At 39.5% G+C, this 17,976-nt stretch overlaps 1 protein-coding gene across 1 annotated transcript in view; it reads right to left on the minus strand.

The window, feature by feature from the left end:
- Positions 1-1,515: 1,515 nt before the first annotated feature.
- The window catches only part of luzp2 (leucine zipper protein 2), a 133,764-nt gene continuing 117,303 nt past the window's right edge, over positions 1,516-17,976 (minus strand). The window contains exons 8-12 of the mRNA XM_029498667.1: positions 17,736-17,810; positions 16,819-16,986; positions 8,752-8,856; positions 6,049-6,120; positions 1,516-1,744 (exon numbers count right to left, since the gene is read on the minus strand). Of these exons, the coding sequence (XP_029354527.1) occupies positions 1,637-1,744; positions 6,049-6,120; positions 8,752-8,856; positions 16,819-16,986; positions 17,736-17,810 (528 nt within the window). The 3' untranslated portion in view covers positions 1,516-1,636. The remainder of the gene's footprint in view (positions 1,745-6,048; positions 6,121-8,751; positions 8,857-16,818; positions 16,987-17,735; positions 17,811-17,976) is intronic.

The raw sequence follows: 17,976 nt of genomic DNA on the forward strand, positions 1-17,976 counted from the left end.
GCAAAAAAGATGGATTATGGGCCTCAAAATAGAGCTGTGCACCTGTCGACTAACATTTTCCAGCCTGGACACTCTTGGATCCAGTGACCACACAAAATGTCACATGAAGGAGATGCTAAGACCGCAGAGCTGCTTGGAGCACTCGGTAGCTTGACAGGAGCCAGTGAAGTTTCTCGCATTCAGCAATGAAATTCAAACACATAAAAATGATAGCTGTCAAAATTTGTTTTGAAATGGTGACAGTTATGTCGATAACACTGCTCTGAGGACTAAGGGTGTGACTGTACTTCTTCCTTTGAGTTTTTTCCACTTTCACACATCTCCTCTGTGTGAATTTCACCGCAGCACACATAAAAAGCGTGTTTGAAGTGTGTGTATTCACCTGTTTGTTTTACTCACAGTCTGATGGGGTTCAGTTTTCTGTCGTTAATAGATAAAAATTAAGCTTTGGGTTATTTTATTTATTTTTTTCAATTTGAAGCAATTTAAATTTAGCTCGTTGCCTTCGTGTGTCTCATGACTCATTTTGATCCGCTGTTTACTGTCTTTATAAAAATCCAGGTCACATGAAATCTGTGTTAAGCGCTTGAGCTCACATTAAGACATATTTGTGATCGTGTGCCAGTAGGCATAAAAAATGTCCTCGCAACCACGCCGTTACGTGAAACTGGTCAAGTTTGGTAATTTAACAGTATTATGTCTTCTTTCTGACTTCTTATGTCTTCTTTTTGCTTCTTCTTAAGCAAAAAGAATGGGATGTTGATCACAAACATGCTCACTAATTTCTTTCCCACAAATAACCATTTATTCTTCACACATTTACTGAAAATTACAGTTTATTGAAAGAACACAGAAAGGTCAGATAACACAGATACATGTAGCTAAGAGTTACTACTCAGTGCATGGCACGTTCTCAGGGAGACGACCCATTGTGAGTCTTTGGCTCTTTGCCTCTGGAGTGTTCAAGGCAGAAAGAGTGCTGAAATATTAAATGTTGAACAGTTGGCCAGCCAACTTGAGCCTCTATATTTCAAAATGTGGAGGAGTAAATTAACCTTGCTACAATGAGTGACAAACAATATTCTAAATTGGGTAGTAGTAGTAGTAGTAGTAGTAGTAGTAGTAATAGTAGTAGTAATAACAATAGGAGAAGGTATATTTTTTTATTTGTCAACTGATTTATACTTATAACAAGGATACAGTGTCAGACCTCACCAGTGCAAAGGGATTTTTCTAGAAAGATCACACGATTAGAAAGCAGTGTCCTCACTCAGAATAAAACTCAGATAAGTAAACAACAAATGAACAATCATGAAACAGGTTACCAGTGCCATCGCTACTGCTTCAAAAAGAATTTCTAGAATGCATGCCATTTTACTATGGAGGGTTTCAGATGACAGTTCAAAACTTGACAATTCCAGTGTCTCGGCATTTGCAAACAATGCTGATATGCGTATGTATAGCCGTGTGTGTGTATATGCGTGTGTTTAAAAATGTGTGTGTCTGTGTATGAGAGCGCACGTTTCTTTTTTTTTTTTTTTTTTTTTTTTTTTAGTGAGTGTGCGCAAGTGTGTGCTCTTAGAAAGATCCTTCAGGCAATGCAGGAGCTCTGCATTTTGGATGATATGCTGTCCGCTCAGTTGTATTTATGTGGCTTTAGCTTTTTGCTGCTGCCTCCCTCTGCCTCCTCGCTGTCGTCTGAGAGCTTTGTGTTGAATTTTCCACTCTGAGCTTGGCTCCTTTGCTGTTAGGTTCAGAAGATAAAGATTTATAATGAGCAAGACTGACACCATAATATTCCACAGCAGACATGTCTGTAGTCTTTGCAGGAAATGCTCCTAAATATCTGAGGGATACAAAGGAAGTGGAAAAAAAAAACACATTGTTCTTATCCTGGCTTTATATTTAGGTCTTTGAAATGAGCAATCATTAGTGGATAATAAGGTCCTTACATTTATACCATATCATAGTTTAATTAGAAAGGAATTATTAATCATAGTATTATAAACAGTATGTTACATTGTAAGGAATTCATTCATTCATTGCATTATTCACAATAGCATTAAAAATAAGATGACTTTGATAAACTGATTTGTCAACACAGACATCATCAAAATGACTGATTATTATCCATTATTATTATTATTATCATTATTATTATTATTATTATTATTATTGTTATTATTACATGATTACATTACTCAGATATATCAGTTATTGACTCTAAGGCACGAACATTGTCTTTTGAAGGCGAGTAAATCCTTTATTAAGCCAATAAAGAGTTAAATATTCTCTTAAACTGCCCTTCAATCTGTAAGTTCTCTTAAATGAATAAATTATTCTAGTGGTGTTATAAGCAATTATAAACTTCTAAGACTTTTATTAAGATTAAGATTCTTAGGATTCCCAAAGTCCTCATGAATGTCTCTGTAATCACACAACAGATGAGTTTACAGCACTATTATTAACACTTACACTTTTTTTTTAACACTAATTACATTTCTAAGTACTTGAAAAACTTGTCTCACATGATGTTGTGAGAAGGACCTGAATATAAGGAATTGCCACTGGGAGTTCAGTGCGGGGGTTTATAGTAAGTCATTGTCGTTGTTGCTGTTGGTCACAATTTAAAAAGTTTAAAGAGCTCTGGCTTAAAAAAACTTTTAGAAAACCAAAGAAGTTTAGCATTTCGGGTTGTGGGGTCTCACGGAACCCACTGATGCAGGCCCATCCTGCAGCAATACAAAAGGCTAAATAAACACAGTTGTCATGACTGTTATGTGCATGGGAGTATACCAAAGTGATATAAAATTTAATTTATTCAGAAAGCGGATTTAAATGACTCTTTAAGGCTACAGTCGACTGACAGCTTAAATGGAGACTTCACAGCCTTGTCAGTCTGTTATGATGCAGGAGGTTTTGAAATGGTGACTTTGAAAGATGAAGCGCCCGTGGGTGAGGACACAGCAAAGGAGTCCAGCAGGTTTTTTTTTTTTTTTATTCAGCTCTGGAGTTACTTTTGAGAAAACATGCAATTAACTACCAGGTCAAAACCAGAAGTTCTGAAAATCAGCGCTGACGGCTGTCTGTTCTTGCTTCTGACGCAGCAACACGTAGTGTGAGTTTGTTTCTTTCATTGTTATCGTTTTGATGAATCCTCTCTAATGCTTGAAAGACAAAATCATTGGACTTCATTGTATTCCATTTCATCTGGGGTTTGGAATACTTTAAGTCATGTTTGGCTGTGACATGTGTAAGCATTGAGCACAGACTATAGAAAGCAATGCCCCAAGCAAAGCATCTGTTTTGTGTTTACCGACGTCACTTTGTCCATGCCTTTAGGCTTACTGCGTTACACATTACTCTGCATGGCAGTAGGTTACAGTGCTATCATCTAGCGCCAAGCAGCACGCAGCTCCACATTCATCCCATCACTTTGAAAAGAACATGATGGTACAGTCTGACTCTGACCACGTAATTTGTCAGTCAGGTAATTATTGCGCACAGACTACATCTTAAACTTGGTTATGTACTCAGTGTGATTCAGTCACAGAGACTCGGAGCTCAGTGACTTCTCCTCCATCTGCAGACAAACTCCCCCTCGCTTTAATGCACTCCTGTGGCTTCTTGCCAGCCGCAGTTGCCACCCATTTTGATATGGTTTATCTGTTTGTGTGAATATGTCATATTAATCAACGTCAACCCTACCCTGAAAGATATCTCCTGGGTTTTTGGAGAAACAGTAGCAGCACAGCCAATACAATCAAATGTACCAATGCTGACTTTATTTACGTCCATGTTGTCACTATGTTTGCCATAAGGTGTGTGGTTCGCTTCGCTCTTGTACCCTACAGATTAAATATTGGTGAGTCCTGTCCTGTTTTATTGTGGGTGTCAGTGGTTCTGTGGGTGCCAACAAACTAATTAACTGACTGTGCCACAGCAGGCAGGCGGGAGGCTCCAAAAAAACCCCAAAAAAACAAAAACAAAAACAAACAAAAAAAACAACAACCCACACACAAAAAACAAAGGAAAACAAACCATCATCTATCTGAAAAATTGTCTTTTTAAAAATTGATGCTTTTGAACAACTATATATCTGACTCGGTTCATTTTTTACCCTTCATATTCTCGCCGTTTTTATATTCCAGTTGGTGTTGCTATGCTTTCACTGGCACTTTTTTAATGATTTCAGGACTACTGGAGAGAAACAGCACTGACGCCATCGTTCCTCAGAGATGTGCTCTGTTGTTCAGGATATCAGGGGTTTGCTCAAGTGCAATGAAGTTCAATTTTTGACTTGAGAGGCAGTAGAAGAGAAACTTTTATCCCTTGCAGAATAATCATGATGGACCTAAGCTCATCTCACTAAATGCTATACAGGTTAGGTTGCTCCATATGGCTTTAAAACTTCCATAATATATTTGCTAAAGCGGAACAACAAATGTTATTCTCCTCCATGTTGTTGACATTGCAGTTAATCTGTCTGAAAACTCCTTTGCGGTTGTGTGTGTGTGGCAGCGGTCTGTCAGACTGCCGATGTTCTGGGCACATCAATGAGAGCCTCTTTGTCTTATCAGTCTGCCACAGGAGACTGAGTGAAGAGACAAGTGCTTATTTTACAATTCATTTCGAATAGAAAGTGCAGGCGTCGCTCCGTTTTGCCTGAAATCTTTCCTTTGGCTCGTATAATACACACACCAGGTGCGGGGCCACAACAATAGCCTTGTGGCTGACACTCAGTGTCTAAGTTTCACAAATCGAACACGAGAACATATAATGAAGGTAGAGCAGCGACAGGAACTGAGGCCACTTTAATGCAGATTGATCCACAGGGACTGGAATGCCAATCAGTACTAATCAAATTGTTTCCTACATCGTGAATGGCAAGTGCTGTGCATGAGAGATACCAGCAGGCAGCAGGGGCAGAGAATCGATTGTAGATTCATTTCTGCAACACAATGTGAACATTTCCCAATTAATCAGGCACAAACAAAAATCATAATAACACAGTCACAATCATTAGTCCAGCTGAGGCATTACAAGCCGTCACTTTCAGCGTGCTAACGCTGTCGGTCTTACATTTGCTGCTAAAATGCTGCTGTGAAAATGTACAATGCTCCTTCTCTTCTATTTTCTTCTGTTCTTTTGTCTTGTTTTGATAAAGAGCAGCTCAAAATGCCTCTGGGAACTGCTCTTGACTTCAATAACATGTAACACATTATGTAGAGCCATTTCACTACATTAATTCTTAAACAGAACACCATTATTTTGTTCTGCTTTGAATCAGTGACAAATCTGGCACTAAACACATCAGCCAAAGTCAAATCTGCCCATTTGTTGGGATCTCCTCTGAAATATTCCCCGTATTCTTGTGCAAATAGTGTGTGAGTCTAAAAATGGTTGTGCTGCCACTTGGAATGCAGGACAGTTGCTCAGTTGCACAGTACTGAAGCAGCATTGAAATGAGATGCATTGTTTTCCGGTGCCATCTGCCACTGCCAAACAGGTGTGACTCAATTCAATAATATGAAGAGGCAGGCAGTTATGCTCAGGCTTTGCCAGGGCATTGAATATTGTATAGTATAGGCGTAGCTGGCACATTGAATATTTGATTTTCGCAGATTGGTTGCTTTCCTCCAGGAACATGTTGGAGGCATCAGATCTTTTCAGCACACTGTATCACTAGCTTGGCTTTGTTTGATATCTTTGTGTAATACTTTGTTGCAGAATTGAATCATCTCGGTTGGTTACTGGTTGCCAGACACTGTGTTAGTTGGGCGGTGTCGGTTCCTGTACCTACACAGTTCTCCTGGATTACAGGTTTCCGGAGTCTTTGATTTACATCATCACAACAGGATTGGAAGAACCCATTAGTGCTTCGGTATAATCCGGGGCGCGACAAACGTGAAACGAAAAGTGGATTTTGATTCAAATTCGTTGAAGATAAGAAAAAGGGCTGTCCTTATAGCAAACACCTATCACCCTCATTAAACTCACTGGAGTCACGAGTGAAAAGTTGAGCTAAGTTATCACAGCGACACTCACCTGTGGCTCTGGTAGCTTTTTACTTTCTGGGGCTGTGTCCTCCGTCGTATTCTGGAAACAGTTCCCTCCAGCCTGTCGGAGCAGGGGGGAGAGTCTCAGCACAGTGAACACAAAACAAGTTCACAACTTGTTCAAAGGCAACAAAAGACGAGTGGAGCCATATCAGTGACATTAATATGCCCTTTTGATTTTCACATAAAAGTTACAAGGCATTTCATTGGCTACTTTTACAACCATGGAATGATCTAATTAACTTTCTCATTTGTTTTATGACAGCAATCAAGAACAAACTTAATAATCACGAATGATTATCGTCCTAACTGTTGTTGCTTCTTAAGAAGAGCTGCAGCATTTCTGCTTTTTCTTTTACAGCTGAAATCCCAGATGTTGGGCATTTTTCTGCATTTTCTGACATTTATCTAGTTTGTACGAATACTGAAAATCATTAACAGTTGCAGCCCTACACGGTAGCCTATATTTTGTGTTAACATGGCAGTTACACAACAATGACATAATAATACATTTGCTGTCATGTGTCACTGTTGCAAACTCTTCAAGCCAAAAAATTCTGCAGCTTCATACAGGATTAACGTCAGAAAATCCATTAATTACTCCGCTCTAATCTTATTAGAGCAATTGGGAGCGAGTTGTTGGGAGCACCTGCTGTACGCCAAGTGTTTTGGTTATTCTAATCCCAGGAAGGATGAGTGATGAATGAGTGTTGAGCTTCACATCACTATGAGACGATCTCTCGCCATTTGACGTATATGTAGTAACTTCGTGCATGAGGAGATCATTTGTTATAGTCACATTTTCTTTTCACACTGAAGCACCGATTGCAAGATGTATACATTCATGCAAACTGTCACTCCTCATTTCCTGCCAGCCTACAGGGAGAGGAGCATGGACGAAGGTGTCGGGATGTTCACAAGAAAACGCAATATCTGCGTCTCTGTTTCAAGAATACTTCCTCTCATCTGTACCAGAAAGCTCTTTTCAACCCTGCCAAAATTTTATAATCCATTACAGAACACCAGCATACATTCTATTTGCCTCGATTTCATTAAGGAACGATCTCTGTGACACAGTTTCCACAGAGAATCGTTTTCTCTTTGGGTCGCATCCCTCTGTACACCCCAGTCTCCTGTGGTCTATCCATTTTTAACTGCAAGAGTCACTTGTCAAAATCCACATGGAGCATGTTTGCTTTCTCTGCTTTTGTCAAAGCCTCATGGTTCTGACAAAGCAGGAGAAGCTCATTCTCTATGGTAACTGACAGCTCACAGTTCTGTGGGTTTTAGGTCTGCAAGCAAGTCTGCTCCTATAAGGTGCCAAAGTCCTTCACAAGAAGTCTGAATAGTAGAGGTCAGCGAGACGCTCTTACCCCGCCAAACAACTCAGACTGGCTGAAAAGGCTCCTCGATGTGAGAGTGAATATGCTAAATTTTATCTTTACCGTCACTCCAGTCCTTTGTACACATGGAGTTCAAATGCATCATTGGCATTATTGTTGGGGAGATGCAAGGCTGCAACAAACAACTATGGATCTGTTGGGTTACTTTGTTGTTTATGCCCCTGTGACGGCTGCGGCCTGAGTCATCACCTTTTCAGGTTGTTCATCTGTTTGTCTTTGTTACAAATGACTAGAGGGAACCAGTAGATTCACTCCAACTCAAGGGTGAACTGATAGGATTTATATGTTAAGAAGTCAAGGTCACTGAGACCTTTCCCACCCCGTGCACTGTGAAGAACAAGGTACATTTCTCTGTATTTGAGTTTCCATCTACAAAAAATGTGCTCAAGTGACATAACTCAAAATATTCCTCAATATGTATTACCAGGTTGCCAGGTTATTCCATATTAATTATTTAATTCATTCATCTTCTACTGATTATCAGTTTCCAGGCTTCCAGGGGGTGCTGGAGCCAATCCCAGCTCACACTGGACAGGTCGCCAGTCCATCACAGGGCCAACACACAGAGACAGACAGAGACCAACAACCACTCACACTCAGACCTACAGACAGTTTAGAGTCACCAGTTAACCCAAACATGATGTCTTTGGACGGTGGGAGGAAACCCACACAGGCACGGAGAGAACATGCCAACTCCACACGGAAAGGCCCCAGGCTGGGAACTGAACCTGAGACTTTGTTGTTTTGGAGGAACGGTGCTAACCACTACACTGCTGTGCTGCCTCTTACTCCTCATTACTATCCTTAATTGTCACAGTAATCTGTCAGTGTTTGACAGGAGGGAGCCTTCTTCTATTGTCTTCAAAACATTCAATCTAAAATTATATCGAAAAAAAAAAAGAAAAGAAATGAAACATATTCTCACAATTGAAAAGCTTCAAGTGTTTTTGCTTTATAACTGACTTGATTAATGTGACTAAATAGTTGATAAGGCTGGTTGTTTTAGCACCAGTGAGATTGTAAACTTTTAATGAGCAATAACAACTGATTCAACCATTAAAGTTGAACCATTAATTAAAGAATATGTCATCAAGCTGAGACTTTCCTGTTGCAGTTCTGGGATAAAGTTTGGCATTTAATGAACCTCCTGAAGACACCAGAGGAGTAGCAGTGCCTTGTTTAATTTCTGATGAGGGACCTGAGCATGAATTTGGTGAATGGGAGAACCTTGTGGATATGGGCCCTCTGGTCGCACAGGCCATTACAGTTTAATTACTCTAAAGGCTCACCTTTTCCATCTGGCACTCTTTAACACCACCACTCTCTCTCCTCATTATGCCAGGGTTCATGGGTGATTTAGTGGCTGTGACAATTCTCTGAACTCGAGAGATATCCTGTTGGAAAAAAAGAGAACATTTCAAATTTAGGTTAAAAATAAAATGCGTAAATGGCTTGTTGATGCAGCAGCGGTCCCGGGGTTGTTGAAAAGAAAACAGTTCTAACTCAAAGGTTCAGAATTGTTTAATTTATACTACATTTAAACTAATTAAGCTTGTTTATTTGTCGTAAATAAATTGTGGTTGGAATGACTATTTCATAGCAGGCAACAGGAAGAGCAAAGGAAATGCAGTTCTACAAGCTAAAAAGAGAATTATTGAAACGCTTAGGCTTGGAGGTGAGCCTGGTAACAGTCAACCATCATATAGCCAGTACTAAGATCAAAGCATTCCTCAGGCTTAATATGTCTGCACAAATAGTTTAAATTTGAACGACCGCAGGCCAAAGTAAAACCCCACCAACTTAAAAATCCCCGGCTGATTCTAAACTCTGATTCACAAAACAGGCTTCAAATGAGCAAAACGGAACTCATGTGATAAAAACAAATATTGTTATTATTTATTTATGACTGTAAGTTTTATTTAAAAATGTTTACAGTTATTTTAGCAGTGCTACGCTGCTGCCCAAGCAGTTCATTAAGCTAAATGTTCACAAAGTCACACAGCGTGCTAACGAGGCAACATGCGAGCGTATCCTTAAAGCACTAAAAAGAGTAGAGCAGAGGTGGGTGGGAGTGTTCATCGTTTAGTAGAGTTTGGGTCATAAATTTAAATAATGGACTAATTCCAGTTTTGTCCTCATGAGGGCGCCGGATGGAGAGTCTGGGGTTAATCAGTGTGATTAGAACTCATTCGTTATGGGCCCCGAAAAAAATGTCATGGCAGCCCATCCAGTAGTTGTTGATTGTCATCCAACAAGCTCAAGTGGCAGCATGCTTAAAAATATATGTACCTCATGTGCAGTTATTATGTGCTGCCAAAGCCGAATAATAAAGTTGTTTGTCTGCATTTCTTCATATTGTTAGAAAAAGTGTTTTTTTACACATGATACAAAAGAACAACAATCTTCATTGTTTTTCGTTGTTCCGCTCTAAATTTTTCATCAAAGAAAGTGGAAATCTAAAGTTGAGTGCCATCTAACTTGGAAGTCCCTGATGCTGGACCTTCCAACCAGCACGCAATTGATGTCTGTATAAATGTTCACAGATCTGCTTTGAGTCTGACAGGATTTTAGGAAGTGTCTTTTTCCGCTGTGTGTGCTGCACATGATGGACAATGATGTTTCAGTGAAGCAGCCCACTGCAGAAACAGTAAAGAGTGATGTCAAGATAGTGGGTGGAAAACAAGACGGACAGCCAGAGATGAAAAGGCTCTCTCTGGAGGTAGAGGAGCAATCCACACCACTACCACCTGAAATAATGTCTGTATGAAAAAAAGAGCGCTCAGAACCAGTGGTGTTAGAAATGCCCTTTGCTGCAGCATGAAAAGAAGTAAACAAAAACTATGGATTTTACCACAGTTTGACTTTTTTCCCGTCAAATAAAAGACAAGATGAGTAATGGTATAGCTCTCTTCAGCCTGACTACGCACACAACATTATTCTTAGGTTCATATCTTCAACATCCCTGAAAGTATTAATAGATTCATGTCCCCCCTTTTTCTCAATAAACTCTTAATGTGTGCCTGCTCAGTATTTCTGAACATTTCTGTGTCATTGCTCTGCAATGTGCTGGCAGTAAGATATAATCTCTTACAATATGCTTATTTCAAAGCGTGACTTCATTAGAAATGGCCATGGTAAAAGGGGTCATGGTTGTAATAAAACTTCTGTAATGACGCTATAAATTAAGACAGTAGCAGAGTAACCTAGCACCAGCTGTTGTTGTCATATAGTTGAGGCTATTTCTTGTCTATGTTTTCATGTAGTGATGTAAATATGCATTAGTGCAATCATTTACAAAGGCATAAGGACATATTGTAGTTGGTCCCATCAACATTTTGCTTATTTACGATATTATGATTGGAGTTTTCTCAGGTTGGTGGAATTTCTTTGTCAGCAGACTCCCTGACACTTTATAAAATCAGCCTTATGTAAACTGTAATGAACTTGGTGGAAAATGTTCACCAGGCTCATCTGCTTATATGAGTAATATTGACATTATTTAGAGCAGCTCAAGCTTTTATCCACATAAAGGTGCAAACTATTCACTGCTACAGTACAGCTACAGGGTGTCATAGAGAAAGCTACTTGCTCTTGGAAATAGCAAACTGGACTACAGATGTGTAGGCTTGTGGCTTACAGCATCAGCTTCAGGAAAAAAATTCAACCGGAAAAATGCCAACCTGTCAAATGTATTCTGAAATATCTTCACATTTCCAAGCTGTTCGGACATCTTTGACTTTTCCTACATTTCCTACAGGAGTTTTTTTTTTTTTTTTAATCCATTCATTCATTCATTCATTCATCTTCTACTGCCTATCTGTTTCCAGGTTGCAGGGAGTGCTGTTTGTTCACAAACGGGTCTTTCTGATGCATATTCTCTGTGTAGGAATGGCTGATTCGTTCATGACTCATGAAACAGGGTCTTCGGGTCCTGAGTCTCTCATTCACTTGTCTCATGACCGCTGCACAGGCTCAGTGTAGAAGTGAGTGATTCATTCACGACTCATAACTTCGGGTCTTTCGTTCATTATTCACATGGTTACAGCTGGAACATGGCTGATGCTGCTATTACTGGTGAGGAGAGCTATCTGACGTTAGCTATGTAGCTATGAGATGGATTTTTAATTTGCCTTTTTGTTGGAACAAATTCATACACTATGGGTCTTCAGTGACCAGCTAGGCTAAAGTGAACAGCCACCACAGAATGAGGATTTTTTAAATTTTAATCAGTCATTTCAACTTCAGTAGGCTACGGCCCAAAAGGGTGCTCAATAGTTTAAAGCAAAAGTGAAAGCTGTGCTTTTTCAGTCATGACTCAAATGCCATGATTCCAATGAACGAAATTACTAAATTCATTTTACTGAACAAGATTAAAAGACCTGAGTCAGTAAAAAGAACCAAACTTCCCATCACTGGTGAATGGCTGACTGTCTATATATGTTGGCCCTGTGGTGGACTAGCAGCTGGTCCAGGGTGTGCCGATCTCTGGCCTAATGTTAAATGGATGGATGGATGTTGAACCACTGGACAAAAGTAATCCAGGAAATGATACTTGGATTAGATGTGGAATTTTTTTCTGCAGTCTGCCACATATTGTCCTGGAAGCAGCAAACTGCAAACAAGAGATTATTCCTCCAGTTTTGTCTGCAGCAGCCAAGCCTCAGCTCAAGGCTTGACTGTAGTACAGTGCTTAACTGGGTCAAAAGTGGTCTCTGGTGAGTAAAAAAAGCCAAATGGTTTCAAGATGAACACAAGCAGTCTTAACCTGTCACTGTCAAACGCCATTCTTACTTTGTCTTCTGAAGAAATATCTTTTTAGGCAGGTTCAGTGGTAGTGACTTCACTCAGGGAAGTGACCAAAAGAATGACAGATTTGCTTTTCGGGGTGAACATCCGAACTTCTGTCAGCATCTGTCAGGATCAGATGAACTTTATAGTGCAGCAGTCGAAGGAAGGAAGGCATTTAACATGCCGTTTCATCTGCAAATCAGCGGCCATTGTGTTGTACAAACTCAATAAAGTGCTTAAAGTTAGAACAGTTATCATCATCATCAGCTAGTGTTTAGTTTTACTGCAAACATCATTCAGAGAGAAAATATGATCAACGAGATAATGGGTTTCACTTCTTTTTCTTATCTGAACCTCTTCATATCACCTATAAGTGGCGAACTGTCTGACTATGAAAGTTTAATATCGAAGAATAATTGAATTTAAAAAAGGAAAGAGCTACTGAAGTGAATCTCTTGGTAAGGTTTCCCATATTTGTTGCATAAAGCAAACGGTATTGTACCATCCAGTCAGTTGATAAATCTCTTAAAGCTACTTTTTTATGTCCTGTCAACTACCTACTTGCTCCTCCTTGCATGGCAGAGATGAATTTCCTGTCCATTTACATAGACAAGAAGACAATCATAAAAGTAAATAGTAAATGCTGAGAGCAGGGCTATGAAATGCCTGATTTCTCCTCCGGCACACTGCTGCAAGCATCTAAGACATCGTCTCCCATTACTGTGATGAAAATTGCATGCTATCGGACCACAAGAATTGGCTCTTTCTCCGAGACTGTTAAATATGAAGCAACTTCCACTCCAATCTTGCTGATCTCTGCATCTTCAGACTAATGAATCTTTCACTAGTAAGAAGACCATGAGTATGTATGCCTGTGTGTGTGTGTCTGTGGCAGAGAGAGAGGAGGAGGAACAGGGCCAAGATCTGGGGGAATCTTATCTGTGGCATCAACCAGAGCTTAAGTCCCATTATGTTAACTTGAACTACGAGTGTGAATCTTAAAGTGGTGTCAGTGAGCACTCGAACAAACATTTCTGCACTTACCCACTTTGGATTGAAAAAAAAAAAACAAAGAGGAGATTTTAGTCTAAGTGTGCTCACCATGCTCAAATGTATGCTTTTTTTATTTTATCACCCTCTAAGTGGATAAAGACTCGCTCCATATACTAAAAAAACTTTCTTGCCTTGTTTTTTCTCTTTTTATATATCGGTGGTAGCACCTTTATTACCAGCTTCCTGCAAAATAATTCTGTTTTGATTGCCAAACATAATTAGTATTAGATTAGCAGTCAGTCATATATTAGAATGTCTGACTAATGAGATGCTTTTGGCCACAATTCCCACTAATATGTCATGTTCAAAATTACGCAACAGAAACTGAGATGTAATAGCTCTGCTGAGCTCTTTCATGCTGTTAATGAACATAATGAGGAACACCATTCTTGACATTTGGCTTATTGGATTGTTTCCCAACTTATCAGCTGTTGACCCTTTGTGTGCTATTTTTTACTGCTTAACTTGAGATAAATTGGGCAGGGATTTAAATGAGATGTGACCCACCTCCACTTGCACAGGGCCAATGGGCAGATGGAGTGCTCCAGTAATCTTTACAGTGAGGGTGCACTTGAATTTATCAGACAGCATGTCATAATGTACAGCACCCACAGGAAATAACAGAGCAAGCAATTGCTCACAAGTGAAGTGGTGCTATTTGTATGCTCATGAAAGGGGGAGTAATAACGCCATTAGTATGGAAAAAAAAAAAAAAAAATCAATCCCCACCCATCTTGAGTTCACTTGTCTATACTTGTGAATATGCGAAATGCATATTTTGCCATTGTGCTTGGATTTATTTGGCTGAAAAGTGTTGCAAAGAAAATGACAGAGCATTAAACACCTCAGCCCTGTTTTGGAAAAAGAAAGTGGCAATTACGGAAATGTGTGTTGAAGCTGCAGCAGCGGCACAATAGGGCCATGTGTAGGCCTGGTGCCATCAGAGCGTGGTAAGAGGTAGATAAGGAAAAAAACAAAAAAAACAAAAAACAACTTGACTGCAGCGTCTGCTTCTCAGAAATCACAACTATCACCATTTCTGATTGAGCTTGACTTGTCTTCTTGTTGAAGGACCATAATGATAGGTAAGGTGTTTGTTTTATAAAAACAAAATTGATGTGTATATTCTTCTGTATTTCTGCAGTTCTGTTTATTTCTAATTCTATAGAATACCAGGAAGACTTTTGATTCATACACTATTGATTTGTTTGTTATTTTTCTAAACAGAAAGAGGTATTGACTAGTAAAACCTTGACACCTAACATTAGTTCTGAAATGTCAACCTGCTTCTGTAGCAAAACAAGAAGTAATATCTACAGTGAAGACATAATCCTTTTTTTTTTTTTTTTTTTAAACAGTGAATCCTCCCAGCAACTGCCATTTTTTTACTCCTAAAAAGGATTAGAGCCTGAGCTCTTAGTTGAGTCTACTGTGACCTTGACTTGAAGAGACTCCAAACAAAGACTGTGTCACACTGAATTAATAATTTCATAGAGAACAAATTTAAGCCTGACATGCCAAAACTCCCATAATGCTTGAAATTAATTGGGCTTTACTTTCAAAGCTACAGCGCCATGGAACATAAAGACTGACATAAATTACTCTGACTGCTGCTTGATTTAGACATTTTATTATTCTGTACAACCTCTGGAATTGTATTTGCCCAACTGTTTATATTTTGTAGTAATTATTTCCTGGGCTATTTCTCTCACGCGAGTGATACTCGGAGCATCAGGCTGACAAATAGCCACTTGAAAAGGAGGTAATAATCGGCTAACTCTTAAATTCATATCGCCGACAGTGTATTACTGTACGTGTGCTCTGATGTGAGGTGAGATGAATATTTTGGCACTGACTTTTATGCCATGATGTCACCAAGCTGGATGTTACAATGTGAAATGAATTTCAATTTGACACAGACAGGAGAGAGGAAGAACAGTAGCCTTCTTTATCTAATCTGCAAAGTCAGTGAGAAAACTATGCTCCGCCATTACAGAGGCAAATCCCAAATCCTACTGGCTTTGCATTTTCTCCTCACACAACAAAGTTATCACACTTTCATCAAAAAATATTGTCACTGTAGTCTTTAAACTGGGATCACTGACAACCTAATCGACCAGATATTGCATGACAAATAGGCCTTTTCATTGCAGACATTTGAAGATGTCAGCCTGTAGAAAGTGCAGAACTTATTAAGTTTAATAAGGGCACTTCTGTTTTCTGTGCTGGCTCTTTGACATGGCCTACTGATACACTTAAATGGAAAAGAGCCATTTCTAATTCTATTAATTATACCTGAGCTTCTTCTGGTTTAAAAAGTCAAAATGTCTGCTCATTGGTCATGCTTCTGATTACGCTGAAGGGCAGTAAAAATGCATTTCAAATTCAGGGTGCATTGTTAATTCAAGGTTATGGTGAATGAAGCTGCCTTGAAAAAAAAAAAAAAAAAGTCCCAACAATGGAATCTGCAATGATTACCACAGAGACTTATACAGCACGAAATGTGTTGCAAGGATCTTTTTGACTGCAGCTGTTGTAAATGTTTACACCTCACATTATTACTTAGGCAAGTTGTTGTAAGTTCATCCACTGTCCATATCTTTTATCCTTATAGGGTTGTGAGAGGGGAGCTGGAGCCAATCCCAGATGAGATATGGGGAGGGGGAACAGTCCACCCTGGACGTGGTCTCCAGTCTCTGATGTGCCCATAGGAAACCCACACAGGCACAGAAAGACATGCAAACTCCAGACAGAAAGGCCCCAGAAATAGGGTTTGAACCATTGGTTTGAAAACCACTTTACCACTGTGCCAATACAGAGTTCGCGGTTTGCTGTTACATATGGCTGAAAACGTTTGGTGTTTATGGCTTAGGAAATGCAGGCTGAAGGACCTAACCGTTGATTAGAAGACATACTGAGATGGTGAAAAACTGTTCGACAATGTGATTAATTTATATAACAAAGTAAGTAAGCCTTTTGGATGACAGGCGAAATGTCTTCAAACAAGATAAAGTCCAGTTGCTTCCTACTAAACACTCTAAAGCATAAATTATATACCAAAGCTAATTATTTTTTCTTGGCAACATGTCTGCGGTTACATGAAACAGAAGAGAGCTGCATTGGAACCACGGCTAAGTATATTCAATGGTCAAAGAAATTGTTACGGCCTATTAACTTCAGGATGAACAACCTAAACTCATAATAACGTATGAATGCTTATCTTTGACATTTCTCAGTCCCTGCAGGATCTCAGGCAATGCATTTCAACTTCTTCCTCAAAAAACACAATGAAAATTCCAAAAATGGAAATTTTGCTGAGCTTTCTTGAATTATTTCCTGGAGGGACTGCTTTCTCAAGATCAGATATTGATGTCTGGGACATACGTATAAGCTAAGATATAAGCTAGACTGAATAATAATAATTTGCCTGATTCATTGAAAAAAAAAAAAAAAAAAAAAAAAAACAGGCATTGCTCTGGCTAAGTCACACAGGACGACGGTGAATACTGAATTACCTTGGCATGTGGCTGCTGAAAGGTGACTCTGGGGCTGTTGATGAGTGATGAGTATCTGAATAAGTGACTGGGGGAGGTGGGAAATCTCTGACTGCTGCTCGGCTGGTCGTGCAGGACAGCTGAGAAGCAGATGTGAACTGTATCCTTCAGTGCCTTCAGCTGGGATTCCTGTCCCCAAACAAGATTACACACATACGAAAATGACTGAATTTGTTCATTCCCCCCTCCGTCCACATGAGGAATTAATTTAGGCATTAAAGCTTGAGAGTGACTTCAGAGCTGCCGGGAGGCATTGTAAGGCAATACATGAAGCAGAACTCACCAGAGGAATAAAAATAAGAGCGTGTAGCAGATCATTTACCTTTAATCAATAACAGCAATAATAATCGGCAGGATGATTGGTCAAATCACTTTATAACACCGTCTGAAGTCAATACTCCTGACCTAAGAGGCAGAACTACCTGTTCCTCTCATCAGCCTTCTCAACAAGTATTTCTAACCCATCTACCCTGCCCCAGGTGACACTGTGTAAATATAAAAACAGCTACATGCCACTTAAAATGAAGCTCCTGCATGTGTGCACCCAAATGAAGGGAGAACATTTTTAAAATACATCCTCAGTAATAACAATTTTCTCATTGCTGTGGATGATGTAGATTTATTTTTTTTTAACCTTTACACATATCTGCCATCCTGAAAACTCCACTCTCAGATTTACACAGAGCAATATCACCTTGCACACTTTCATTCATTTCAAAATGTGGATTATTTATTTGGTGCTCAGCAGGGTTTAAATAGGTCAGGTGAGAAAGGGAAAAAAAGCTAAACTAATCATTGCACAAATAAAGAAATGTTATCAAAGTGTCACAATGGGAAAAGAGTTTAAATGCTTCATTTCTTCTTTATTTTTTACTGACCTTATCCAGTGCGGTCTTCTCCAGCTCTTCCTTGGCTAGAGTTAACTTGTGCTCCAGGTCCATTAGCTGCTGCCCCTGCAGAGAGACATGACTTAAGAAGTATTTCTCCATCTCCACTTCATCTCCCCAGCACGGTCAACGGCACAAATGAGCGATGCCTCTCTTTTCACCTTACTTCTTAGAATCTGTAGTATGACACCTTCACGCATGATGGAACACGTGCATGACATGCTTTCAGCAC

Source organism: Echeneis naucrates, chromosome 3 (assembly GCF_900963305.1).
Source record: "Echeneis naucrates chromosome 3, fEcheNa1.1, whole genome shotgun sequence".
NCBI classification, from domain to species: Eukaryota; Metazoa; Chordata; class Actinopteri; order Carangiformes; family Echeneidae; genus Echeneis; species Echeneis naucrates.